General features: G+C 38.1%; 1 protein-coding gene across 1 annotated transcript in view; it reads right to left on the bottom strand.

The window, feature by feature from the left end:
* Positions 1 to 840: 840 nt before the first annotated feature.
* Positions 841 to 25,320, bottom strand: part of chrna11 (cholinergic receptor, nicotinic, alpha 11) — a 30,085-nt gene continuing 5,605 nt past the window's right edge. Inside the window, exons 2-10 of the mRNA XM_067411933.1 lie at positions 23,219 to 23,358; positions 22,720 to 22,764; positions 22,141 to 22,250; positions 21,145 to 21,224; positions 13,193 to 13,360; positions 10,480 to 10,674; positions 6,290 to 6,376; positions 5,368 to 5,477; positions 841 to 1,623 (exon numbers count right to left, since the gene is read on the bottom strand). Of these exons, the coding sequence (XP_067268034.1) occupies positions 841 to 1,623; positions 5,368 to 5,477; positions 6,290 to 6,376; positions 10,480 to 10,674; positions 13,193 to 13,360; positions 21,145 to 21,224; positions 22,141 to 22,250; positions 22,720 to 22,764; positions 23,219 to 23,358 (1,718 nt within the window). The remainder of the gene's footprint in view (positions 1,624 to 5,367; positions 5,478 to 6,289; positions 6,377 to 10,479; positions 10,675 to 13,192; positions 13,361 to 21,144; positions 21,225 to 22,140; positions 22,251 to 22,719; positions 22,765 to 23,218; positions 23,359 to 25,320) is intronic.

Below are 25,320 nucleotides of genomic sequence, written 5' to 3'. Positions count from 1 at the left end.
CTTTCTCTAATACACTCTGTCTCATTTTGTCTTTCATTACCCTTGTTCTGCTCTTGCCTCGTCTTCCTGTGAGGCCCTAATCTCTCAATCGGTCTACATCTCTGTCCACGTCATTGGGGTATTCCATCTTTCTCTTGTTCTGTATCTATCCATTAACTGAACCACTCAAACCCTCCAGCAGTTCTCCAAGTCTCACATCTGTCCTTGAAACAAGCGCCTTTTTCATTTTTTAAGAGCATTTTTGATCTGGGTTCATGAGCCATTCACTGCACGTCTGCCACTATTATCAATATTTCTCTCTGTCTCTTCAGCTTTTTTCCTCCCTCTCTCCTCGCCTACCCGTAGATGAACATTACCAAAATATATTTTGACATCATAGAGAAGTTTTGTACTGTGCTAGATGTTAGATGTACAATGTCACACAAGTTTGAGTAACACGACTGGCCATTCCTCAGAGGTTCATGTCAGGTTATGAGGCGTTTGACACAGTTGAAAGGTCATTAATCAGTGTTTTCACTTTTTTATGTTTCTTTTTTCATTCATTCCACAGCCGAACATTTTACCATATAGTGAACCAACCCCTTTTGTCATTTACAAACACCTTTCGGTGAAGGTCTTTAGCGTTCCACCAGCAAAGTTCAGTCTGAGATGTCTGAGTGGGCCTTAAATCTCCAGGACATTAGCCAATCAGAAGTATTCTCAATTCAGACCTCGGGATCCTGCATTATTCCAATCACAGTCTTGGAAAAAAAGCTGAGTCACTGTTTTGAGGAGAAGAATACTTCCCAATTATGGTCAAACCCAAGTTTCCCGAATACACATTCTCTTCTAACACAGCAATCAGATGAAGTCCTTAGAAACTGCCTCCACAAAGTTAGGTGCTGACATAAGAATGGAGATGGTGCAGATGATGTTGAAAACGCTGAACGCCACCAGACAAAGTCGGTCAATTACGGCTGCAGCAAACTTCCACTGTTCAGACACGCTTTCGCTTTCATCCTGTCCGCGGAACCTATCGGCAACAAAGCGCACCTCTTCTAAAATAGCCTGAAGCTGTGGGTCTCCTCCACTGCTGGCCCCTGAGCAAGAACAGCCTCCGCCACCACCGGACACCGTGCTCGGACAACCTGTGGCCTCCAGATTGGGTGTGGGAGGCGGCGGAGGGCTGCAGAACTGTGAGGGCAGGTGAGGTGGTGGACTGGAGCCTACCGCTGGGGGCGACACCACTGCAGAACGCGGGCCACCAGACATGCTGTTTCTCTGAACAGAATCGGCGAGCAAGGACGGTGGTGAAGCTTCGTCCAGACTGGAGAATCCAATGTAGAGCAGGTTGCCGTTGTTGTTGGCGCTGTTGGTCTGGTTGTGGAGATGGTGGGTGTGCCCGGCGGCAGCGGCGGCTTGAAGAAGACTCTGGGGATGAAGTGGGTGGAGCGTTGAGGATGTGTGGTGGTGATGAAGATCTGCAGAGGCGGAACCGGGTGCGTTTGGCAAGCTGCCGCTCTGGGAACCTGAAGAGCAACGTCGTAAGTGGGGGGCACAAGGAGGGCGCTCAGGGTCTTCACTCTCACCTGGACGCTTCATGCGCAAAAACCAGGCCACCCACTGGAGCAAAACTACCTGAACCTAAGAGAAGGAAGATGAAGAGGGAAAAATGTGTAAACAAATATAACACGCACTAATAAAATATATAATATATATATATATATATATATATATATATATATATACACACACACACAGTCAAAAATGTATTCAGACACCTTGAACATTTCATTCATTAATACAGATTATTCACTATAGTTTAAAAAAATGGTAATAAAATATGACAAGAACTCAGAGTTAAACTGTCAGAAAAAAAAATTCATCTTAATTATGTCAGATAAATCTTGAGCAAAACATGGTCAGGTCAAAGTGTCTGAATAATTTTTGGTTCCAAATTGTTATCAATTTATATATATATATATATATATATATATATATATATATATATATATATATATATATATATATATTACACACACAAACGGTACACACGCACATATTATATATATATTCAGCGAATATACCCCTCACATTAATTACAGCCATTTCAAAAGAACATAACCATAATAATGCAAGTAGATTTAATACATTTTAATAAATACATTTATTTATTTATTTTTCATTTATATTTTAATATGTGCAGGGGGAAAAAACAACAAAATAAATAAAATATTGTACCTTTTTGTTCTGACAGCAAGTCTTTGTTATTTATAAATGCAAAAAATAAACCTCATATTTTATATTTAAAAACACATCAAATTTATTTTAGAATTTGTTTTTAAATCCTCACACCATGCTACTCTTTTATAATAAATTCTTATCTATGCTTTATTCAAAAATGTATAATAAATCAAAGCCATCTGTCCTGTACAATATGCATTTCTTTGTGCTGCTAGTTTCAGAGTTGTTAGCTGTTGTAGATACTGTAAGAATTATTTATTTAAAGCCGAATTAATAAAACTGTGTTTTTTTTATTTTTTTAATAAGATTGGGGGATAACACATTTTGTCCCTCAAGCTAAAATAATATTATCTTTATATAAATCTCGTATCTTACTTATTCCCCTATGGTACCAACCTTTAAAACCAAATCAGATATTCCCCATATCCTGTTTTCTCAGTAAACAACATTATCTTTGAATATGAAAAGTAAAATCCCCTCCAGCCAAGCATAAGCTGGTAATTTTATGTATGGATGAGAAAGCATGCATTTCACAGCAGTGCGTCAAGCCGTCTTGGACTATATATTGCTCATGCTCTACACGTACAAAATGATACAACACTGTCTGAGAAAGAAAAAATAATAAAGCAAAATAATCCATGCAATTTTTTTTCCAAGCACTAGCTATAGCGTCTGCTGAGTCAAGAGAAGAAAAGTTTTGGAAGGAAAGGAGTTGTAAAATGGTAACATATGACAGCAAGGACTATGACACAGAGCGATATAAAGAGGTGACAAGCTGGAATTATTCAGTTGTACTGCCAAGTCCTGGCTAAGGAGAGGCATAAAGTATGGCAAAATGTACGACTACTGAGGGTGGCACTGCTATCATTTGCAGAAAAACTGCAGTTTAAGCAACAAGGTTCTTCTTTGGCATCTTCACACATATTTTGGTGTATTAAAAGATCACCCAATGCATGTTTGGCTACATAAACAAAATTAGTGCCACTAGTGCAGTATCACAGACTTTGCAGAATGTAATGAAAGAACGGGAATTACTAACAAACTCTGGAAGGTCTTAATACGCTCCTCTTTTATTTTCTTCTATAAATACAAATATAGAAGCCCTAGAGGGTTTGATAATTATTGCAAAAACATCTTTCCCTGATCAGTATCCACCTTACCCTTCCCTTTTAACATCTTCTTCTGAACTGTATCTCTTTTAGTAGTTTACATCTTAAGATAACAACCGTTGCTGTTACGTGAACATTGCTTTTTCCAGGTTGCTCAGAGAAAGAGGGTTTGGCTCTGATGGACATTTTCAATAACTACACATGCTGAGTATTGGCTGTGAATGTTGCTAAAAGCTGATCCCAGGATAGGATCCTAGGACGTTGTGCTAAGGCAAACACATCACTATTATTATTGCTCATACCATGAGTTAAGGATTTAAAAAAAACTCTAACCTTCAGTATTAATCCTCAGATTGTGTGGCTAAGATGTGCTTTTATACTCTAAAAAATGATGGTCCTTTAAAAGGTACTTTACATGTAGTAACAGTTCTATTTAGAACCATATTATTCTGAAGAACCCTTTATATGCCGAAATGGTTCTTTGTGTTAAAGGTGCTAAAGAGGATCTTTTCGTTGACTGAGAAACTAAAGACTGTTACTGAGTTTTTGAAATGAGCGCATGCGTAAGAACAACCCCCCCCTCCTTTCGTGGGAACGCCTCCCAAAACTCAGCAACGAGTATTGGAACACGAGTGTTTACCACCGGCATTCGCTGTGTCCTGTTAGTGGATTCATTATGTCGGACTCACCGCAGGTAACTCATAATCTGCAGTTGTTAATCCTGTCTCCTGACAAAAACATCGCATGTGGCGCATGTGGAGTGTGGAAAGTTACTAGAGCACGCAGCCGCGCACGTCTCTCACAAGGAACGTCACGGCAGTGATTGACAAGCCAGAGGGCCAATCGTTTACGCGATGATCGCGTAAACAATTGGCTGATGTTTTTAAGGCCCTACCTCGTGCACAGATGATGTATATTAATATTATTCCTTTCAGTGCACCTAATAAATAGTCTTTTATCAGTTAGTAAAGACAGTTTCAAGTAATATTGCAAAAATGTATAAAACAAAACATCCTCTTTAGCACCTTTAAGAGTTTAGGGTTCTTTATTCCTGCCTTTTTGTTTGTCAAATCTGTAGCTGTCAAAGCCACCTCATAACTGATTTTCTGGAGCTCAGCCATTCAGCAGCAACGAAGGGGGACGGGTCTTTGCGAAGGGTCAATTATGTCATAGACTGTCAACACACTCTCAACAGTTAAATGATTTCTTTCTTAAAATGTCTTAATTTTAACTTTAAAAACTGTAACTGATTTCCTACCAATCAAATCTTTTTCTCTTTTTAGTAAGAACATGTAAGTGGGACCAGCTCTGTTCAGTTAAGGATACTAATTTTCTCTCCACAAAAATATTAAGCAGCACAACATAAGAAATGTTTCTTAAGCATTAAATTTGCATATTAAATTATATCTGAAGGATCATGTGATGAAGACTGGAGTAACAGCTGCTGAAAATTCAGCTTTGCCATCAAAGGATTACATTTTAAAATATATTAAAATAGAAAACATTGTAATACTATTTCACTGTTTTTAATCAAATAAATGCAGCCTTGGTGAGCATGAGAGACTTTCCAAAACATCTTAGGACCCCAGACTTTTGAACGGTAGCTGCATATATGCAATTGAGACCACTCGTAGTTTCTTCAGAAACATGTAAAAATCTAGTTTTGATGCAGAATTGATGTTAGTGTCCCTGAGTTAATACACCTGTCAGCTTCCTCGTGTTGTTGCATTTGGCTTTGTAAGTGAATGGGGTTCGATCAGCAGGACCGGGGCACATCAGCTGAGCTGCTAATTGGCTTCCAGAATACAGTGAAATACGGCCATTCATCAGCGTGGACAGATTGCAGATCTATATTCATCTGCATCCCAATTACTCATTTAGTTCCCATCTGTTGGCTCTATCTCTATTATTATTGAATAAGTAAATTACCGCTTTCGATGCAACTGACATGAGAGACATTGCTGCTTGTTTAAAGGGAAAAAAAGCATTTGTGTATTCAGGCACAGCGTATGTGTTTGTATGTGAGTAGACGTACCCATTTTGGCATGTTTCCTCCGTTGGGGTCATGATGGTGATATTGGAGCACAACCACTGTCGCAATAACTGACATTCCAACTATGATCATTATACTGGCAAAATACTGCCCTGAGAGAGAGACAAAGAGAGAAAGGAAGAGAATATGGTATGCATAAACCTTTCATTTATTACTCTCTTAGCAGAATAGCTTTTTATCATCCGGTCATACTAGTAAAAACCAGGGCAAATGTAACAAAAAGGGGGCATTGATTATAAAAGAGTGACGCATGGAAGAAAGGGAGAATGAGGAACAGATGAGTGAACCATAAAAACTCAATCATAAAGGAGAGGGGGAAGCAGACAGAAGAGACAAAGCGCGGTGAGTGAACACTCTTCCAGCAAACGCATTTCTGCAGATTACATCTTTGCGGCTTCTGAGGGCCTATAAACCAGAGGATAGAAAGAGAGAATGTGGGGCGAATTGTTTTTTTGTTTTTTGTTTTCTCCCTAGGAGGACCTTCTCTATCTTTAGGTCTGTTTCATTTTTATGTTTCTCCTGCTTCATCTCTCCTGACCTGCCCATCATTTCCATTTAACAGTCTTTTACGATTCATGTTGCAAATTACTATGAGAAGCCAAGCGTACGGTTGCCAAGACCAAGGCTTTTGGCCACGATACAGAATAGTGATCAATTTATTTTTCAGTGCTGCAATGTGTGGATCTGAGCACACACAAACTATACATCCTTATGCACTAAATTTTACATATCATTAAGTTCAAAGACTCGCCTGAAGTCTAATATATTCAAAGCACCCTGTGTTGTTGTTTTTTTTGCAATTTAACTAAGTGGGGCAGATACTTTCTGAAATATACTGTACAAATTGCAGTATGAAGCATTAAAATATGTTCAAATATGCAAAAAATGAACATGCATGCTTTACCTATTAGCGGGATGGAGTCTGAGGTTGCTGGCATGATCTCTGCCACCAACAACATGAAGACTGTTAATGAGAGTAGCACAGTAATACCTGTGAATAGGTATAAAACAAAAAGAAATGGACTTCATGAAACATACATGTAATTGCATATAATGAATTCTACACAAATGCTAAAACATTAGTTGTTTATAGTTAGTTAATTAAAGTATGAAATTAATGTTTATTTAAAGGGTTAGTTCACCCAAAAATGAAAATTCTGTCATTAATTACTCACCCTCATGTCGTTCCACACCCGTAAGACCTTCGTTCATCTTTGGAACACATATTAAGATATTTTTGATAAATATCAGTGAGGCCTGCATTGACAGCAAGATAATTAACACTTTCGAATGCCCAGAAAGCTACTAAAGACATATTTCAAAACTTTACGAATCTTTTGTTTCAAATCCGTGGTTGGGAGCGCGTATCAAACTGCCAAAGTTACATGAACCATTGAAATTTCGAAACGTTTCGAAACTCTTATGACGTAACGAAGCCTCGTTTACTGAAATCACGTGACTTTGGCAGTTTGATAAACACTCTGTACCACTGATTCAAAACAAAAGATTCGTAAAGCTTCGAAGTCACTATCACTAGATATTATTGAATAAAGTCATTTTTTTGTTTTTTTTTGGTGCACAAAAAGTAATCTCGTCACTTCATAACATTAAGGTTGAACCACTGTAGTCACATGAACTGTTTTAAATGTTTTTATTAGCTTTCTGGGCATTTGAAAGTGTTAATTATCTTGCTGTCAATGCAGGCCTCACTGAACCATTGGATTTTATCACAAAATCTTACTTTGTGTTCTGAAGATGAACGAAGGACTTACGGGTGTGGAACGACATGAGGGTGAGTAATTAATGACAGAATTTTCATTTTTGGGTGAACTAACCCTTTAAGATAGTTTCTGTATATCTTATTTACAATAAATCATGTCTACAAAATTAGATAATCAGAAATATAAATTCAGTGTCTCCAAATCTTGGCAGTGTACAGTATATATATTTACATTTGTATATATAGATTATATATATTGTAGGCATTAAATCTCCAACCCTGCAGTCTAGATATCAGCATCTGCCACTGAAAAATCAATATCAGCTGACCACTAAAATAAATGAATAGTTATACCTCATCTCTAGTTATGTGCGACATTGGCACTACATAAGATGCCCAAACACAGCGTCTTATTGGATGTTACTCATCTTGACAGAATTTGATTGGATCTGATTGGACGGCCATGCAGGGTTTGATGGAGTGATACATAAAGTGAATTACATCAGGCCATTTCTCTTCCGCAATCGCTCTTTAGTTCAGTTCAAGTCATCTCCCTCCCTTTCCAGCTGCTATCCATCTCTCCCTCCTCTCTCACCACACACACAATCCATCCATCTCTATCTGCCGTTTAAATCTGCTTCCGCTCTCTCACTCAACCTCCTTCCTCTTACATATGTTTACACAAGTGCCATCTTGGCATAATGAACCCTTAATAAAATTATTGTCACAAATACTCTGCCAAATGAGACTAACTGACTTCATCAAAACAAAAAACACTCTTGGCTTATAATCAAGGCTACCATTAAAATGAATTAATTTCATGATATGCTGATTCATTAACTGCAATTATTGGAGCTTTCACTGTTTGCATCACTCATTAAGAGCCTGTGCATTAGTGGTGAGAATGAATGAGTCATTGAATTGTTCACTCATCCAATTTGTTCAAAACACTGATTCATTTAGGAACAAAACAATTGACTCTGAGTCACTCACTCATCCGTTTCATTTGAAAACACTGATTCATTGGTTGTTTGGAAATATTTTGGTTGGCAGTGCAAAAATAGAAAATATAACTGCCAATATCATTTAAAAAAATGTAAGTTGCTCAACATTAACTTCTTGTTTATTGAACTGGTGAATAAAAGCGAAATAATATATTTAATAGTTTATTAAATTAACATTGCATTTTTTTAAAGAAGTATCACAAACTCTTATCAATTTGACATAGAGGAGGTTGTTGTTTCTTAAAGGGATACTCCAAACAACCTCATGTCATTCCAAACTTGTATGACTTTCTTTCTTCTGTGGAACATAAAAGATGATATTTTGAAGAATGTTGGTCATCAAGCAGTTTCATTTCCCATAGACATTATTCACACTTCGCGTTTTTGGCTTCCGGAATGATCCACGGCGGGTAAAAGTTTTTCCGGTTACAGTGATAAATAGCCTCGATCAGAACCAGCTCGGGAATCAAAAGTCGTTTAACGAATTAAATGTCATGAAAATGTTTGAACGTTCTTGGTGAGACAGAGCTCTCATTAAGAGCTAAATTTAATAAATAATTCAAAGTGATGGCGGTTAAACTGGTTATATTCTTTGTGTCTGTTTGGCGTGGCTGTGCATTATCACGCTTCATGTGCTGTAAAGACAGTGTCTGCGTCTCAACGTGCATACTAGCCATCCTAAATAGTAGTCTATGTGACATTAGTAATATTCAGTACTATTTATAGACAGATAGTATGCACATTGGGATGTACAGAGTATTTTTAGCGACATGCTGAGGAAATGATTGGCAACTCCCTTATCACGCAATCCTGATCCTCTGATTCATAAAACAGGACCACTCGCACCCTGGATATAACACTTCAGTCATCTCTTACTCATATTTTCCTGTTGTCATCATCATAAAGTGCGTATTATGCACAGTATCATTGTGCTGATGCAACATTAATGCGCAGACTGATAGTTGTGTACAGTGTGGTGTTGGAAATTAATTATGTCTTACTACTTTAATCATTTTTATCGATCAGGATATGCATGAATGTGGGATGTAAAGCCATATGAGATTAATACATGCTATATATTTTTAAAACGTATTAAACTCACGTCAATATTGTGTATCTCACGACTTTATACCCCCCATTGAATTATATATTGGGAGTTATTTTTTTTTATGAATAGATTATATAAATAATGTGCATCGTACGTGATATGATTGGGGGAATTACTGAATGAGTAGCTGCGTAGCCTATACTGACTATAAATCCACCTGCTGTAAATTAAAGCAACGGTTTGAGTGGCCGTATAAGCTACAAACAAGTAGAAAATAATTTCTTTGTAGATTATACAACAGCAACTTGGAAAACAGACAAAACAGAAAAGGTGAGAAGCGATATTTGAGAAAAGAGCCTATCAATCTAATAGCCGTAGACGCATAACGGAACTAACTTTAGCCTGCGTCACATGATTTCCGATTCTTGTGAAAAAGGTCTATTGGTTCCACAGAAGAAAGACATACAGGTTTTGAATGACATGAGGGTGAGTAAATGATGAAAGAATGTTCATGTTTGGGTGAACTTTCCTTTTTAACATATGCTTCATAACATAAAAAACATAAACATAAAAAACATAAAAAATAAAAGCTATATATGAAAATTTTTGAGGTCTGTCCTAAAACTAGGTTGATACTTTGTCAATCAAAGATGTTTCAATAATTGCAGGCCTGGTTCCTGGAAAGTGCAATGCATTCTTTCTCTTTCTCTCTTACACACATTGACTCATCCCTGCTTTAATTACATCAATAGATTAATTGCCCATATGAGTGTACAGCAAAGCACTTCCCTTTACCATGCTTGCAGTGATACGCATTCTTGAATTGAGGAAACTGCCTCATTTCCTTTCTCTTTGGTTGCTCTAAGCTTCTGCCTTTTTGCTTCTCCACTTAAATATATTGTGAATGCCCTTCAGTTCACGCCTCTTTACATTTCTTGACAGTCATATCTAAAGTTCCTTCCATTCCATCTCTGATGACTTTTTTTCTTCTTTGAATTGTACGATTTGGATGGTAAAGGTCTCTTGACAGAGAGCAAAAAAAAAAAAAAAAAAAAAAACATGGATAAAAACCCTTGATGTGAACCAAGAGTTTATTTGACATGACACAATCAGGCGATATCTTTGAAATGAGCACCCACACATTATCTGTTGCATGTCCCTGCTCTTTGATTTTTGAATAGACCTTGGCAAGCCTGCGGATTTATTTTTTCCGTTGCACTGAAAATGAGATATGCCAGATATGCAACATATACAAAATTCTTCTTCCAAATCAATCATGTTTATTCATAAAACATGTAGATAATCTCTTTCTTTCATAATACCTAGTGAGATCTTCTCTCCGGAGTCGGCAGGCAGTAGGAAGATAAGCAAGGTCATGGATGAAAGGAGAACACAGGGAACGAGAAGGTTCAAGGCGTAGTAGAGCGTCCGCCTGCGCATGGTCACCACAAATGTCACATCTGGATAGGGTTCCTTACAGCAGTCATAGTACAGCTCATTTCTTGAGCCCGGCACACCTGATTAGACACAGCATGTGAGGAGAATAAAGAGTATACAATGATGAAGGTATATAAAAAATAAAAAAAAAAACGTGTGTACTTGTTTTTCTGTGGATTGGTCTTATATTCAAAGAGATGCTGTTGTCCTTAAGAGCAGCATCAGCTGCTCTTCCACCTTTGATCTACTAAGTAAAAAACATCCTAATCAGCAGATGCCAGCCAGAGGCAAGTTCTTCTCAGAGACTGAGCATCACGCTTTTATCAGAACATCATTAGAGATCCCCAAAACTTTTTTATACTGTCCTCTATAGACTCTCAAGAACGTTAAAGGAAAATATGAAACCAAAACTAAGGGGGGAAACCACTTAAAGAAAAGCTTTGCAGACTAAAATATGTTGCCATTAGATGAGCTACATCAGGTTTGACATCTATTAAATATTTTATATATATTATTTGGTCACGAGAGACAGACAAAGAACCATTGGCGCTTTGTGTCATTTATGTAGCAATCAGCAAAACAATCAGCAAGGAAAATGCACCCTTCATGATCCACAGAAGAGAAATTCATACAGGTGTTAGAACATGAAGGTGAGTAAATTACATAAGTTTCATTTTTGGGTGAACTTTTCCTTTAAAGCATCTCAAACAGCTTAGGCAAGGTGGTCTACCTGTCTGCTTTAACCAGGGGCCATTTCCATAAACACAACCACTATGTTAAGATTAAAATATCAAAATACCAGTAGAACGATGTTATATGTTTTGTTGACTTGTGTACTTACATAATCACAAACATTTCCAGCGATGTTTAAATCCAGAGAAATCAGCCATTTTAATCAGTGTAACGGACTGTGTCATTGTGCCACTTGTCAATGACGTCCTATCGGCATTACCCTCTATTTCCAGTTTTACTTTAGTTGAAATCATGGAAACACCAAAGACACTTTAATATATCATGTGTTTTCTTAGACAGGTGAGCAACTGTTTGGATACATTTATCAACAGAAAACTAATCATTGTTATATAGCTCAACACAGTTAGTCTTATTGTTTGAATCGCTTGCTTTCTTGATTTACCTTGCCTCAGAGACAACACTATTCTGTCAAGTGGCAAACTGCATCATCAGAAAGAGCTTTCTTCATCATACAATATATTTTAAAATTAATTGCATGTCATGTAGCAACACAAGTCATCCATGGTTTTATTAATATGCTATTCTAATATCGATCTAGATTACTGCGAAGTGCAACAAGTGTCGCATACCAGCCACCAAGCAATGCACAGAGTAACGTTATATATTTCAACACACTCAAATGTATTTAGTATGACTGTTTTAAGCATATAAAACAGCGCTGCGTTATCCCACATATGCAACGAAAAGAGCTGAAGCGGCCAACTGCAGCATAAGCATAATAAAAGCTCTGCTGGATTCAAGAAGGTATCTCTCATTAGCATTTTCATTCCACAACCTCATTCCGCTCCCACGGCTCTCGGCCCCACCCTGCTCATACCACAGTGACGTTAATAAAACTTTAATACATTAGCTCATCCATGAACATGATTTCTGCCCGAGTCCGTCAGATTCCTTTCCATCGGCTGTGGAGGTGAAGACGAGAACTCCCATGAATCCATGCTCAGCATTATCAAGCTATACTGTCTTGAATAAGCGACCTCTAGCAGCAAAAATTTACATATTGTGCCTTTAAGAACTAGTCTGACTGACCAACTAGCAGTTAACCAAGGGCAATCAGCCTTACTTTTTGCATTCAAACTAAACCAATCTACTGTCCAGATGAGTAACTTGTAAGACTAGTCTAAGCAGTTTATGAAACAAGCCACAGGTTGAGCTCAGCAATAACGACTGTAATCTAAACAAGTTTGGACCAGCTAATAACCATAAATAAACAACTCTGACCTGATAGCTGGTTTTGATTACTACCATGAGCTGGTTTTAATTCAAAAAGGCTTGAAATGTTAAGACAATGCAAATTGTTTCAGTCTTTTTAATATTAAGTACAATTAAAAATGTTAAAGAAACGTTCAAGAGTCTGACTGGCATTATATTACAGACGTGCACAGCGAGACAGAAGGAAAATAGTGAATTACGCAACAAAATAAATCAGAAGAGGGTCAGTAAGAGACAGAATTGTGCAGTGCAAGATGTTTTTCCATTCGGCTTCCTCTTATCCACTCAATTTAATTACATTAATTTGAATACTAACAGGCTTACTGGATGGACTATGACTGAATATGAATGGACATGAATTTAAGACGTCGGGCTGGATGTTTTCTTTTTCAATTCTAAAGCATATTTCTGATCTATAAAAGGAGATATAACAGTTATTCTCTGGCCTGTGGGCAATACTTAAAACAATTTTACTTTAACCATTTAAACATGCAGCTGCCAAACTGACCTCTCACTGCCTGAGTCAATTTCGGTTACTACAGCAACACAAAGCGAACATCATAATCTGCCTGTGGGCGTTATGTATACTTGATCGTGAGAAGTTTACAGGAGATGTTGGCTGTACTCACTCACCCACAAGGTCCCATTCTCCGTTAGGCATGTAGCCAGAGATATCAGCCTCACTCATCTGGAGATCCAGCAGCCATCCGTCAAACGTCCACGAGCCAAATTTAAGCTCGCATTTCTGGATGTCAAACGGAAACCAGCGTACATCTACATTGCATGTGCTCATGAAGATACCTGGGATGAAGAGAACAAATAAGAGAAAAAAAAATTATATTTTCATTCTGATCCAGAGTCAGGATTCAAACTGCCTGAAGAATGTACTGCCTCGAAATGCCACACTTGTTCTTCATCAGCGGCGTATTGCAGCAGCCAACTCCAGATTGAATCCAATTGACCTTTTCACTGGAGTAAAACCAGACAGTTAAAAGATACACATTCAGAAACGGCAGAGCCGTAGGAAACACCATTACATAAAGACCTTTATACACTGTACGAATACCCAGGCTGACACTCTCATTATTATCACACACACACAGAGACACCAGCTAGATGAATCATATCACTAACTAAATAGACTCACTCAAGTTTAAATACCACAAAATAGGGCAGATAAACTCATTATTGTTTCAAACAGCTTGCAAAGAACCCATTTTGAACACTGAAAATGAGAATTCTGACAGATATGAATGAGAATGGTTATAAGTGCAATTTGTTCTATTGCGCACAGCAGTAGAAGCCACCACCTCAAACAGCTTCCTAATCATACACTTACATATTTACTGAAGAAATCACACTTGAGATGGAACAGAAGCCAGAAAAGCCCAATCCTGCAAATTTACCCAGCAGCATGTGCATGAACCTTTTACAGTCTGTTCTAAACAAGTGACCGAATCACCACAGATCTGTAAGTGAACAGTACTCGTGCTTGAATGAGGTTATTGAAAAAGAACTGACAAACTGCAAGCTGTAGCATGTATATTTTACAATTGCCAAGGTGTTCTGAGTGATTGCTAGGTGGTTACTTAATGGCCCAAAAAAATGCTCATCCTGATTTCAATCACTTACCAAAGTAATAGCACATATATCACTCATGTAGTAGGTATCATTCATGTCTATAGCATAAATTGTGAGAGTAAACATAAGTTTAATATTAAGACTTAGGAGTTTGTTCAAATGATTAGCAAACACCTCAATAACAGTATTGCATAAGTAATGCAAAGACAAGTGTTTTTCAAAGGTGAAAAAAAAAAAACAGAGCATGCTGTTCTTCCCCTGATTTTGCAAAATACATTGCGTTTGAAAAATAGTTTCCAGAGCCGAGAAAAAGAAAGAAAACAAAAAAAAGAGAGAAAAATTGATCTCCCAAAAGAAAGTGATATTTTTCAGGTCATACATTATGTTCTGCTGCCACAAATTTCTTCAAACTGATCTACACTGCTTCAGAAAGTTCCTAAATAATTCACCTCTGCACTGGGCCTCTGATATGAGATACAAGTTCCCCCTTTAATCTTTGGTCCAGATGAAGACCAGAAAGTCTTCTGAAAATGGTCCCAGGCAGGAACTCAATTCCCAGTTTGGGATTCAAAAAAGTGAACCACTTTGAACATGCTTGGCCTGATCATACCATAGCCATAAGCCACAAACTTCATCACTTCTCACCAAAGAAACGGGTGAGAGCAAATAGCTTCTTTTATTGTAGGCCCATTTTTCCCCCATATATATACATACATACAGGGCTTGACATTAACACCAGCCAACCCACCGGTGTTAATGTCATGTAACGCAGACACTACTATAGCCATTTGGTGGGTTGTATATATAATATACATTTTTCAATTGTAGTCTTTTAAAAAAGGCATCTGAAATAATAAACTAAGTGCAATCTAGTGTCCAAAATACCGATTTATATCGATTAATATCGATTTTCTGATACATATCGATACTGAAATGTCTGGAATGTTTCCAATACTTTTAACAGTATAACAGTATAATGGATCCCTACGTCCGGTCTTAAAGTGACAGCAGCCTAATATACCTGCTGCCAAATTATGAGATAATGTTAAAAATATCTATATGGCAGTTTTCCCCCATGGTATCGATGTCAAAATTGTGGCCAGTGAAAATGCTGAGTGACTAGTAACTTTGTAAAACCACTAGCCACAGTGAGCAAAAAAGTTAATGTCAATCCCTGTTTATATATTATATATGATACTCTCATCCCTTGTTATGGCTTAAATCCTTCATATGCCAAAATTTAATGCTTAGCATTTCTACTTAAATCCCTAACCCTAAGTATGAGCAATTTGCCTTATAAAGCATCACTAATTACATTTAGGCCTACTTATGGAACTGGGGGTCTTCCATGTGGCTAGGATCCAATGCCTGTCCTAATGCATTTGCAAGAAGATTATTTTTCCTTCTGAAAAAAAAAAAAAACTGTCAGAGGCACAAACTAAAATATGCCTATCCGCTGACAGTGAAACTAAGTAAAGGGAGCCAGTGTGTGACTCACTTATAAAAAATTAGCCAGTATTGCATTTTTCCAAAGGTTTCCCCATCCACAAATATCAATCCACTGAGAATTACTCAGCACTTAGACTGACACCCGCTTTTGCCTTTGCTAACTGGACACCCTCTAGCATATATAAAAACCTCCTCTGGTACCTTGACGTTTTAAGAAATCTTATCCAGGGCAGTTAACAGTACATTTAAGAGCACAATGGTAATTTTTTCAAATCAGTCTAAATCTAAATCAATACTGAACTTAAACACAGCTCAGTCTAAGCACCTAAGATCTCCGTTGGATTTTTGCTGCCTTTCTTTTCCATGTCGACGGCTTCTACTCCAGGGAACCAGGTGACTAATCCTAAAAGCTAATCAATAACAACGGCTAGCGAGCTAGCAAACCCACTCCCGCTAAATGGATTCTTCAGATGAAAGGCATGGGGCAAGCAGTAAAGACGGTGAAAAATATTGAATGAGATGACGCAGGGAAGAGCAGAAACCTTTAGCTGAGTGAAGCAGTCGGTGCATGCTAAAGACCTGTTATGAGCTCTTATACACCTGCTAATCACATTTCCATATGCCTGGTTGATGTGTAATATGTGATATGTAATATTCATGTATTTTTGGACATTTCACTGGTCTCCGCCACCTTTTTTTTGTCACGAGGTAATTCTATGTAGAAAAGTGTGTGTGTGTAATTTTCATTTTAATGTCAACTACCAAAAATAAACAAAATGCACCGAATACATACCCCAACTGTGTGTAATACACACATGAAGGAACTGTAGTTTGCTTTAAATCTGTCAGAAATATGAGTCACCAGCCCTACAGGGCCTCTCCTATCAGTACAGACAGGAATGCTGGCAAAATGAGTCAATATTAGACTAGAGTGATCTACTCTGAAATTAACTTTGCTGTCAACACAAGCTGCTCATTGCAGATCATTCTAAATTACTGAGAAATAATGAAATCTTTCAAAAGAACATGTTCAGGTCACATTTCAGCCCAAAATATATAAAGAGAACCAAAAACAAGAAGAAAAAATTTTCATAAATATGCATTGAGACTTTTTCTTGCATTATCTTATCTGCATGACAATTAAGCACACACATACATACATACACACACACACATACATACATACACACATACATACATATATACATATAGCACTAAACATTAATGTTCATATTCAATAACCACTAAGCCAGGTAGTCATCAGATTTAGGGCTTTGATTAATTCAAATTGAAAAGTAAATATGAGAAAAGATTCCAACTTTCATTAAGTTTATAAATAATGTATAAAACACAAAAATGTATAATATATAAATATATATACAAATAAATACACATATATAATGCAAATATCTAATCAGCCAATCACATGGCAGCAACTCAATGCATTAAGGCATGTAGACATGGTCAAAACGATCTGCTGAAGTTCAAACTGAGCATCAGAATGAGGAAGAAATGTGGTTTAAGTGACTTTGAACGTGACGTGGTTGTTGGTACCAGACAGGCTGGTCTGTGTATTTCAGAAATACTGGGATTTTCACACACAACTGTCTCTAGGGTTAACAGAGAATAGTCCAAAAAAGAGAAAATATCCAGTGAGTGGCAGTTCTGTGGGGCAAAAATGCCTTCACTGTAAAACCAAATAAGTTCAGAATACTCAAAACATTTAAGTAAACTAACTCATTTTTTTTAAAAAGTTGGTAGAACTTAAAATTTTTGTACCAAGGGGAGCGGGGCTGAGAGCCTTGGAAGTGGATCAAGGCCAGTGTGGTGCACAGGTGTCTCTCACTAACAATCCCATCACCAGCATCCCTTTCCCAACTCATCATAATGTTAATTACATACAGTTAATTTACATAAACATCACATTCAGATCTTGGTTAAATGTTACATAGCAAATAACACATGCTATTATAACTATCAGAGAGACTGTCATTACATACTTGCATATATGTAATCAAACAACACATGTGGTCTTAAATGTTTTGCAGCTCATCCTCAATCTAACCACAGGCTCTACTCTTACAGGTACCAGTGGCAACCCTACAAAACTAACATAACAGAACCCCCCTGAATCCCAATATAACACAACATTAAACATTAACTTATATCTCCATATGTTAATCTTGTGCAAAAACCCAAAAAAAACCACTTCATTTCAACAGTTATTTATATGGTCTGACGCAAAGCATGCTGGGAATTAGAAATCTGCTGCAGCTCAACTCAATCATGTTAAGTTCAGCTTACTACAATGAAATTTTGAGTTCATGCAACTTTTTCCTATTAACCCTTTGAGCGGTACGGTCCCACGCATGGGATTTTTATTTCTGTGCCCCTGGGCGTACGGTACCACATATGGGATTTCGAACGTTCAGCGACGTCACATAACTGCCAGATTCAAACTGAGCTTTCGCGCTCTGGCTGTGAGACGGACGCGCGCAGCTCTTGTCATATATCACAGCTATGCAGCGTTTTCAGCCACATAATGTTTCTTTTAAGGTTTCAGACATTTAAATATGCATAAGCACCATTAAAACAATACATTAAGCGTTTATAATTTACACATTGATGTCCGACATCAGTGGAAGCAGCAATAACAAATATAATTTGCAGACATTTATTCATATCAGACGCACATAATGGGCCTAAGTAACTATAAAGCTTACTCTATTATTCTTCCAGTTCACCAGCCACTTACTTGCATATATTTCGGGAGAAATTAATGAATTCACCTGCTGTAAATCTGACTGACAGGACTCTGTGAACTGCAGCGCAAACTAAGATGGCGGCGCCCATCTCGCTTTATAGATCAAGATAAAGATCATTTATAAAGGTTTTAAAACGACAAAACACACTCACTTACACCATTTGAGAATCGGAATATCATATAGTTGATGACATGGTAAGCAATTTTGCGAATATTTTAAATATAAAAGGAAAAACTAAATAATAGCGATCCATCTGTCATACAGTGTTATTGTTGCTGCGTTCAGCACTCGTGACACGCAAGAGTGTGCGTCGCCATGGAAACATTAAAGGCAAACGTTCTAAAATAAAAAAACTCACTCTGGGGGGACAGTTAGAATATTTTAAACTCACGATCGAAAGGGTTAAAGGTGCTAAAGAGGATGTTTTGTTTTATACATTTTTGCAATATTACTTGAAACTGTCTTTACTAACTGATAAAAGACTATAATATAAATGTAAAATATAAGGAATAATATTCATATACATCATCTGTGCACGAGGCACGAGGGCCTTAAAAACATCAGCCAATCGTTTACGCGATCATCGCGTAAATGATTGGCCCTCCGGCTTGTCAATCACTGCCGTGACGTTCCTTGTGAGAGACGAGCGCGGCTGCGCGCTCCAGTAACTTTCCACACTCCACAGGCACCGCATACAATGTTTTTGTCAGGAGACAGAAATAACAACTGCAGATTATGAGTTACCTGCGGTGAGTCCAACAAAATGAATCCACTAACACGACATGCCGGTGGTAAACACTCGTGTTCCAATACTCGTGCACGAGTTTTGGCAGGCGTTCCCTCTAAATGAGTTGTGAAGGAGAGGGGTTGTTCTTACGCATGCGCTCATTTCAAAAACTCAGTAACGGTCTTTGGTTTCTCAGTCGACGAAAAGATCCTCTTTATCACCTTTAAGTACAATGAACTTTCATTATTATTTGAGTGAAACAAACTCATTTAATTTAATTAATTTCACTGTTCGGTTTTATAGTGTTGTTGATGCCAGAGGTCGGAGGAGAATGGCAAGACTGGTTCGAGCTGATAAAAAGGCAACAGTAACTCAATAACCAGTTGTTACAACCGAGGTCAGCAGAAGAGCTTCTCTGAACGCACAATCGAATCTTGAAACAGATGGGCTACAGCAGCAGAAGACCAGGAAACTGAGGATACAACTCGCACAGCCTCACCAAAATTGGACAATAAAAGATTGGGAAAAAAGCTGCCTGGTCTGATGAGTCTCGATTTCTGCTGTGACATTCAGTAGGGTCAGAATTCGGTGTAAACAACATGAAAGCACAGATCCATCCTGCCTTGTATCAACAGTTCAGGTTGCTGGAGGTGTAATGGTGTGATAGGATATTTTCTTGGTACACTTTGGGCCCCTGAGTACCAATTGAGCATCGTTTAAACGCCACAGCCTGAGTACTGTTGCTGTCCACGTCCATCCCTCTATGACTACAGTGTACCCGTCCTCTGATGGCTACTTCCAGCAGGATAATGCACCATGTCACAAAGCTCAAATCAAACTGGTTTCTTGGACATGACAATGAATTCATTATATGTACATTTCTAAATATGTGGTAGATTTGCAGATGCTGTATCATCTGATCAGCATCCATGTGTATTACATTACTGACTGACACAGTCGCCAGGACAAACAGTTGCAGCAAATAAACAAAGCTTTACTTTGTATTAGATTTTGTCTCCGTGTGTGTCCTTGGCATCTGCCCAGATCACTGGATTACCAAAATCTCTTCACACCCACAAGCCACCAATGAATAAACATATTTCTGAAAACAAGATGTGAGATTTTCTCTCTCTGTTTATGTCTGTCTTTTTCCTCCTTGCTCATTTCCTCTCTTTATCGCTCTGCCTGACTTGACTTCAAAAAGACATTTGATTTCTGTGTGCTACTGAGGGACTGGATGACTTTAATGCAAAGAAGAGAAAAGCACCGTTAAACTGCGATGAAATCAGCATGAGCAGCAAATACGAGCCATTGGGGCACGATGTGCTTGTGATAGCGAATGTGTTTGTTTGCATCTGCAGTGACTGAGGGTTATTTAAAGACTCCAGCTTCATTTCTGAGCGAGTTGTTGTGTATGAATCTGCGTGTGTGTGTGTAAGAGAGAGAAAAAGATGTTTTTCTTCACAGACAAAAGCTTGTGAGTGGAAAAACCATGTCATTGCTTCAGCCTGTATTTATACATACAATGCATTTATTTCATCATAGGGAGATTTTCGTTCTCATTCAGTTTTCCAAAAATATCGCAATATGCATTTGCAATGTACATTCTTAAGCACTACTTCCCTCAGAGGAAATAAAGTAGCTGTAACATAATTCATGAACTCTCCATTTCCTTTTGCACCATAAACGTCCCTGTTTCTGATGTGCAAATCTATAAATTGATGACCCATGAACCATCATTTACTATGTAACATGAAAGAGGGTTCTTTGATTTCCATACTCAGTTTGCAGAGAACCCTTTAACACTTACACAGCTTCAGAAAATATGTATTTACATCTGTTTGACTGCACCTCTATTCGTGTGTGCTTCAACTGTTGCACTTCCCACAAACCAGATGACCTTTTCCTACTTCCTTTCCCTGTTCATGTCCATGCAAAAATCATTTTATAGCCTAACGCTTTACTTTGAATGCCACTGCTATTTTTGTGTTATGAACCGTAGCTTACTATTGCTTTTATCATTATATGCGACATAAACCTTAAGCATAAGCATTCACACTGACCTGGAGGCAAGTAGTTGCAATAGCCACTGGAGTTCACTACAACATTCGACTTGAAGGTGGAGTCAAACTTGTCATCTGCACTGCAAATTAAGAGAGGGTGAATATATTAGACATTTATGTTTAATATTTTGCCTTTTTTATGTTACATTGATACAAATAGTACGGAAAGACAGGAAATTGTTGGGCGAGGAAGAGGGGGTTCAGGAAAGCCAGATTTGAACCACAAGCACCAAACATCAATGTTCACATTCAATAACCAAAGACAAAGACTTGATGCAAATTTAGGCAGTCATCAGATTTAGGGCTCTGATTAACTCAAAGTGAAAATTAAATATGAGAAAAGATTCCAGCGGTTCATAAGGTTATAACTAGGTATGAATGAATAATGTGCCTTTCAAAAATTAGCTTAAGGCCATGATTAAATTTAATGTACAACTAAGCAGCAAGCTCCCATGTGAATCAGCTCTGAATTAAAAAACGGAAAGTCTACAGCGAAGGATGTTAATAGGCTGTTTAGACACCAGCTCTTCAACTAAACGATCTGCTTTTGCCCAAGGACCAAATTTTCAGTTCATTGATCTGTAGTTGCTCTTCTGTTTAGCCTCACTGTTTGAATTATGGCTCCAATACCGCAATCCTCAATCACAAGCGCACAAACCTACGTCTGCTGATTCCGATTCCCAAGGATTCTTTAACCAAGCTCATGCGGGTTTCCATTTTTGATGCAAAAATGTTAACACTGTAATTACTGGGTTTCTATTACTTCATATCTCGTTGAGGGATGTAACGTATACTTGTTTTTTCCCCAAAGCGACTTACAAATGAGAAGTATTCAGATAAAAGACAAAGATGGAAATATATCACAGTACTTGGCAGGTTTTTATTCCTGTAAAAGAGCCCCAGAGGAAAAGCAAAACCTTACAGGGGAATAGTAATACTATTCAATGCAATAATAATGAAAAAAGTCTTGTTTCATAATTACAAATGCTTATATACCTATTGTACAGCAGGATGTCTGGCGTCCACACTTGGTCTGTGGTGAAGCGAAGGTTTTTGACACCTGGGTATTCAGATTGGTTCCACTGCAGGTAATGATCATACCAGTGCTGAGGAATACATAGAGAAAGAACTGTTTCATCCATTTCAATACAAGCAAATTAATATGCTTTAAAAGGCCAGATTTAATAGTGGTGCAATGCTGATTACCACGAAAAAATAATTTCGACTCATGGCCTTTGAAAAAAAAAAATAAGCTTACAGTGATTCAATTACAATGGAAGTGAATGGGGCCAATTGCTGGAGGATTTTAAACCTGAAATGTATCATTTTATTGTACTTACATAAAATAATCTATTAAAGTGGGTGTATTAAAGCGGTTTAAATTATTTTTACAGACATTTTCACAGTAATGTCATGTCAACACAGTTGTAAAAGAAAAGGATAGTAAGTGTTTTATGACGTTTTGTGGCCTTACTATTCAAACATTGAGTATTTAGCATTTATGGATTGGCAACATGATATAACACTAGGTCATTTAGTTATGCAAATACAAAGGTTTACTAAGACGTGGCTTACCATGTTAAGCCAGATATTGGAGGTCAGTACTTGATTTTTCTCATCCTGTGTGAGCAAAAAAGGTTAGAGTGAGTTTAAAATCCATTGTGAGCTTAATGATGAATGTCACAGCATGACAACTGTAAATACCACGTAGGGAGTCAAATCAAACTGGTGGCAAAGTCAAAGTCAGTCAAAGCTGAAAATAGACCACTATTTTCAGCTCTAGCCAAATTCAAAAAATATTTGAGACAAAGAACATCAATATGTTGGTGGTGACAGGAAAAAGGAAAACATGGTGAAACAAATGGATAAAGAAATTCATGAAACATCCAGAACCAGATAAAAATCTAATTTCAGACAGGCCCATAAAGCAGCACACATAGCATTTAAGAATATATTGTTGGATTTATATATGGATTTATACAAGACAAGACAATCTAGGTAAAATACACCTTAGCTTGCATTATCAGATAACCATACTCCATAAAAGAAAATGAGGGGAAAAATTGTGACTTACCACATCCATGATCTGTATCAAGCTCATAGACAAAGAGACAGTGAGAGGTTGAGAGTCATTGGCAACAGGCCTCTCCATGCGGTTATAATCCTTCAGGAGGTTTTTCAACAGAGTCCGCTGGTATGGACCTTGCAACGACACTGACAGAAAGATATGAATGTACTGTACCACCCAGAACAGAGACTTCAAATGAAGACATCAGTTCACTGAGCGAAGACACATACAGAGAGACAGAGAGAGTTAATAAGATGTAAGTAGACAGATAGATAGATAGATAGATAGATAGATAGATAGATAGATAGATAGATAGATAGATAGATAGATAGATAGATAGATAGATAGATAGATAGATAGATAGATAGATAGATAGATAGATAGATAGATAGATAGATAGATAGATAGATAGATGACAGAAAGACAGATAACAGATAGATAGACAGACAGATAGAGAGGCAAATACCAAATTCACTGAACATAATTATAAATGCAACACTTTTGTTTTTGTCCCCATTTTACATGAGATGAACTCAAAGATCTAAGACTTTTTCTATGCACAAAAGGCCTATTTCTCTCAAATATTGTTCACAAATCAGTCTAAATCTGTGTTAGTGAGCACTTCTCCTTTGCCGAGATAATCCATCCACCTCACAGGTGTGGCATATCAAGATGCTGATTAGACAGCATGATTATTGCACAGGTGTGCTTTAGGCTGGCCATAATAAAAGGACACTCTAATATGCAGTTTTACTGTATTAGGGGGTCTAAAAACCAGTCAGTATCTGGTGTGACCACCATTTGCCTCACGCAGTGCAACACATCTCCTTCGCATAGAGTTGATCAGGTTGTTGATTGTGGCCTGTGGAATGTTGGTCCACTCCTCTTCAATGGCTGTCTGAAGTTGCTGGATATTGGCAGGAACTGGAACACGTTGTCGTTTACGTGGATCCAGAGCATCCCAAACATGCTCAATGGGTGACATGTCCTGTGAGTATGCTGGCCATGCAAGAACTGGGATGTTTTCAGCTTCCAGGAATTGTGTGCAGATCCTTGCAACATGGGGCCGTGCATTATCATGCTGCAACATGAGGTGATGGTCGTGGATGTATGGCACAACAGTGGGCCTCAGAATCTCGTCACAGTATCTCTGTGCATTCAAAATGCCATCAATAAAATGCACCTGTTTTCGTTGTTCATATTATATGCCTGCCCATACCATAACCCCACCGCCATCATGGGCCACTCGATCCACAACATTGACATCAGCAAACCGCTCACCCACACGATGCCATACACGCTGTCTGCCATCTGCCCTGTACAGTGAAAACCGTGATTCATCCATGAAGAGAACACCTCTTCAAAGTGCCAGACGCCATCGAATGTGAGCATTTGCCCACTCAAGTCGGTTACGACGACGAACTGCAGTCAGGTCGAGACGCTGATGAGGACGACGAGCATGCTGATGAGATTCCCTGAGACGGTTTCTGACAGTTTGTAGAGAAATTCTTTGGTTATGCAAACCGATTGTTGCGGCAGCTGTCCGGGTGGCTGGTCTCAGACGATCATGGAGGTGAAGATGCTGGATGTGGAGGTCCTGGGCTTGTGTGGTTACACGTGATCTACCGTTGTGAGGACGGTTGGATGTACTGCCAAATTCTCTGAAACGCCTTTGGAGACGGCTTATGGTAGAGAAATTAACATTCAATTCACGGGCAACAGCTCTGGTGGACATCTCTGCAGTCAGCATGCCAATTGCACGCTCCCTTAAAACTTGTAACATCTGTAGCATTGTGTGATAAAACTGCACATTTTAGAGTGGCCTTTTATTGTGGCCAGCCTAAAGCACACCTGTGCAATAATCATGCTGTCATAATCTTGATATGCCACACCTGTGAGGTGGATGGATTTCCTCGGCAAAGGAGAAGTGCTCACTAACACAGATTTAGACAGATTTGTGAACAATATTTGAGAGAAATAGGCCTTTTGTGCATAGAAAAAGTCTTAGATCTTTGAGTTCATCTCATGTAAAATGGGGGCAAAAAACAAAAGTGTTGCATTTATAATGTTTACAGTGTAGATGACAGACAGACAGACAGACAGACAGA

Source organism: Chanodichthys erythropterus, chromosome 15 (genome assembly GCF_024489055.1).
Source record: "Chanodichthys erythropterus isolate Z2021 chromosome 15, ASM2448905v1, whole genome shotgun sequence".
Lineage (NCBI taxonomy): Eukaryota > Metazoa > Chordata > Actinopteri > Cypriniformes > Xenocyprididae > Chanodichthys > Chanodichthys erythropterus.
Note: the sequence above shows the minus strand (reverse complement) of the source record. Positions and strands in the feature narration are given on the sequence as shown.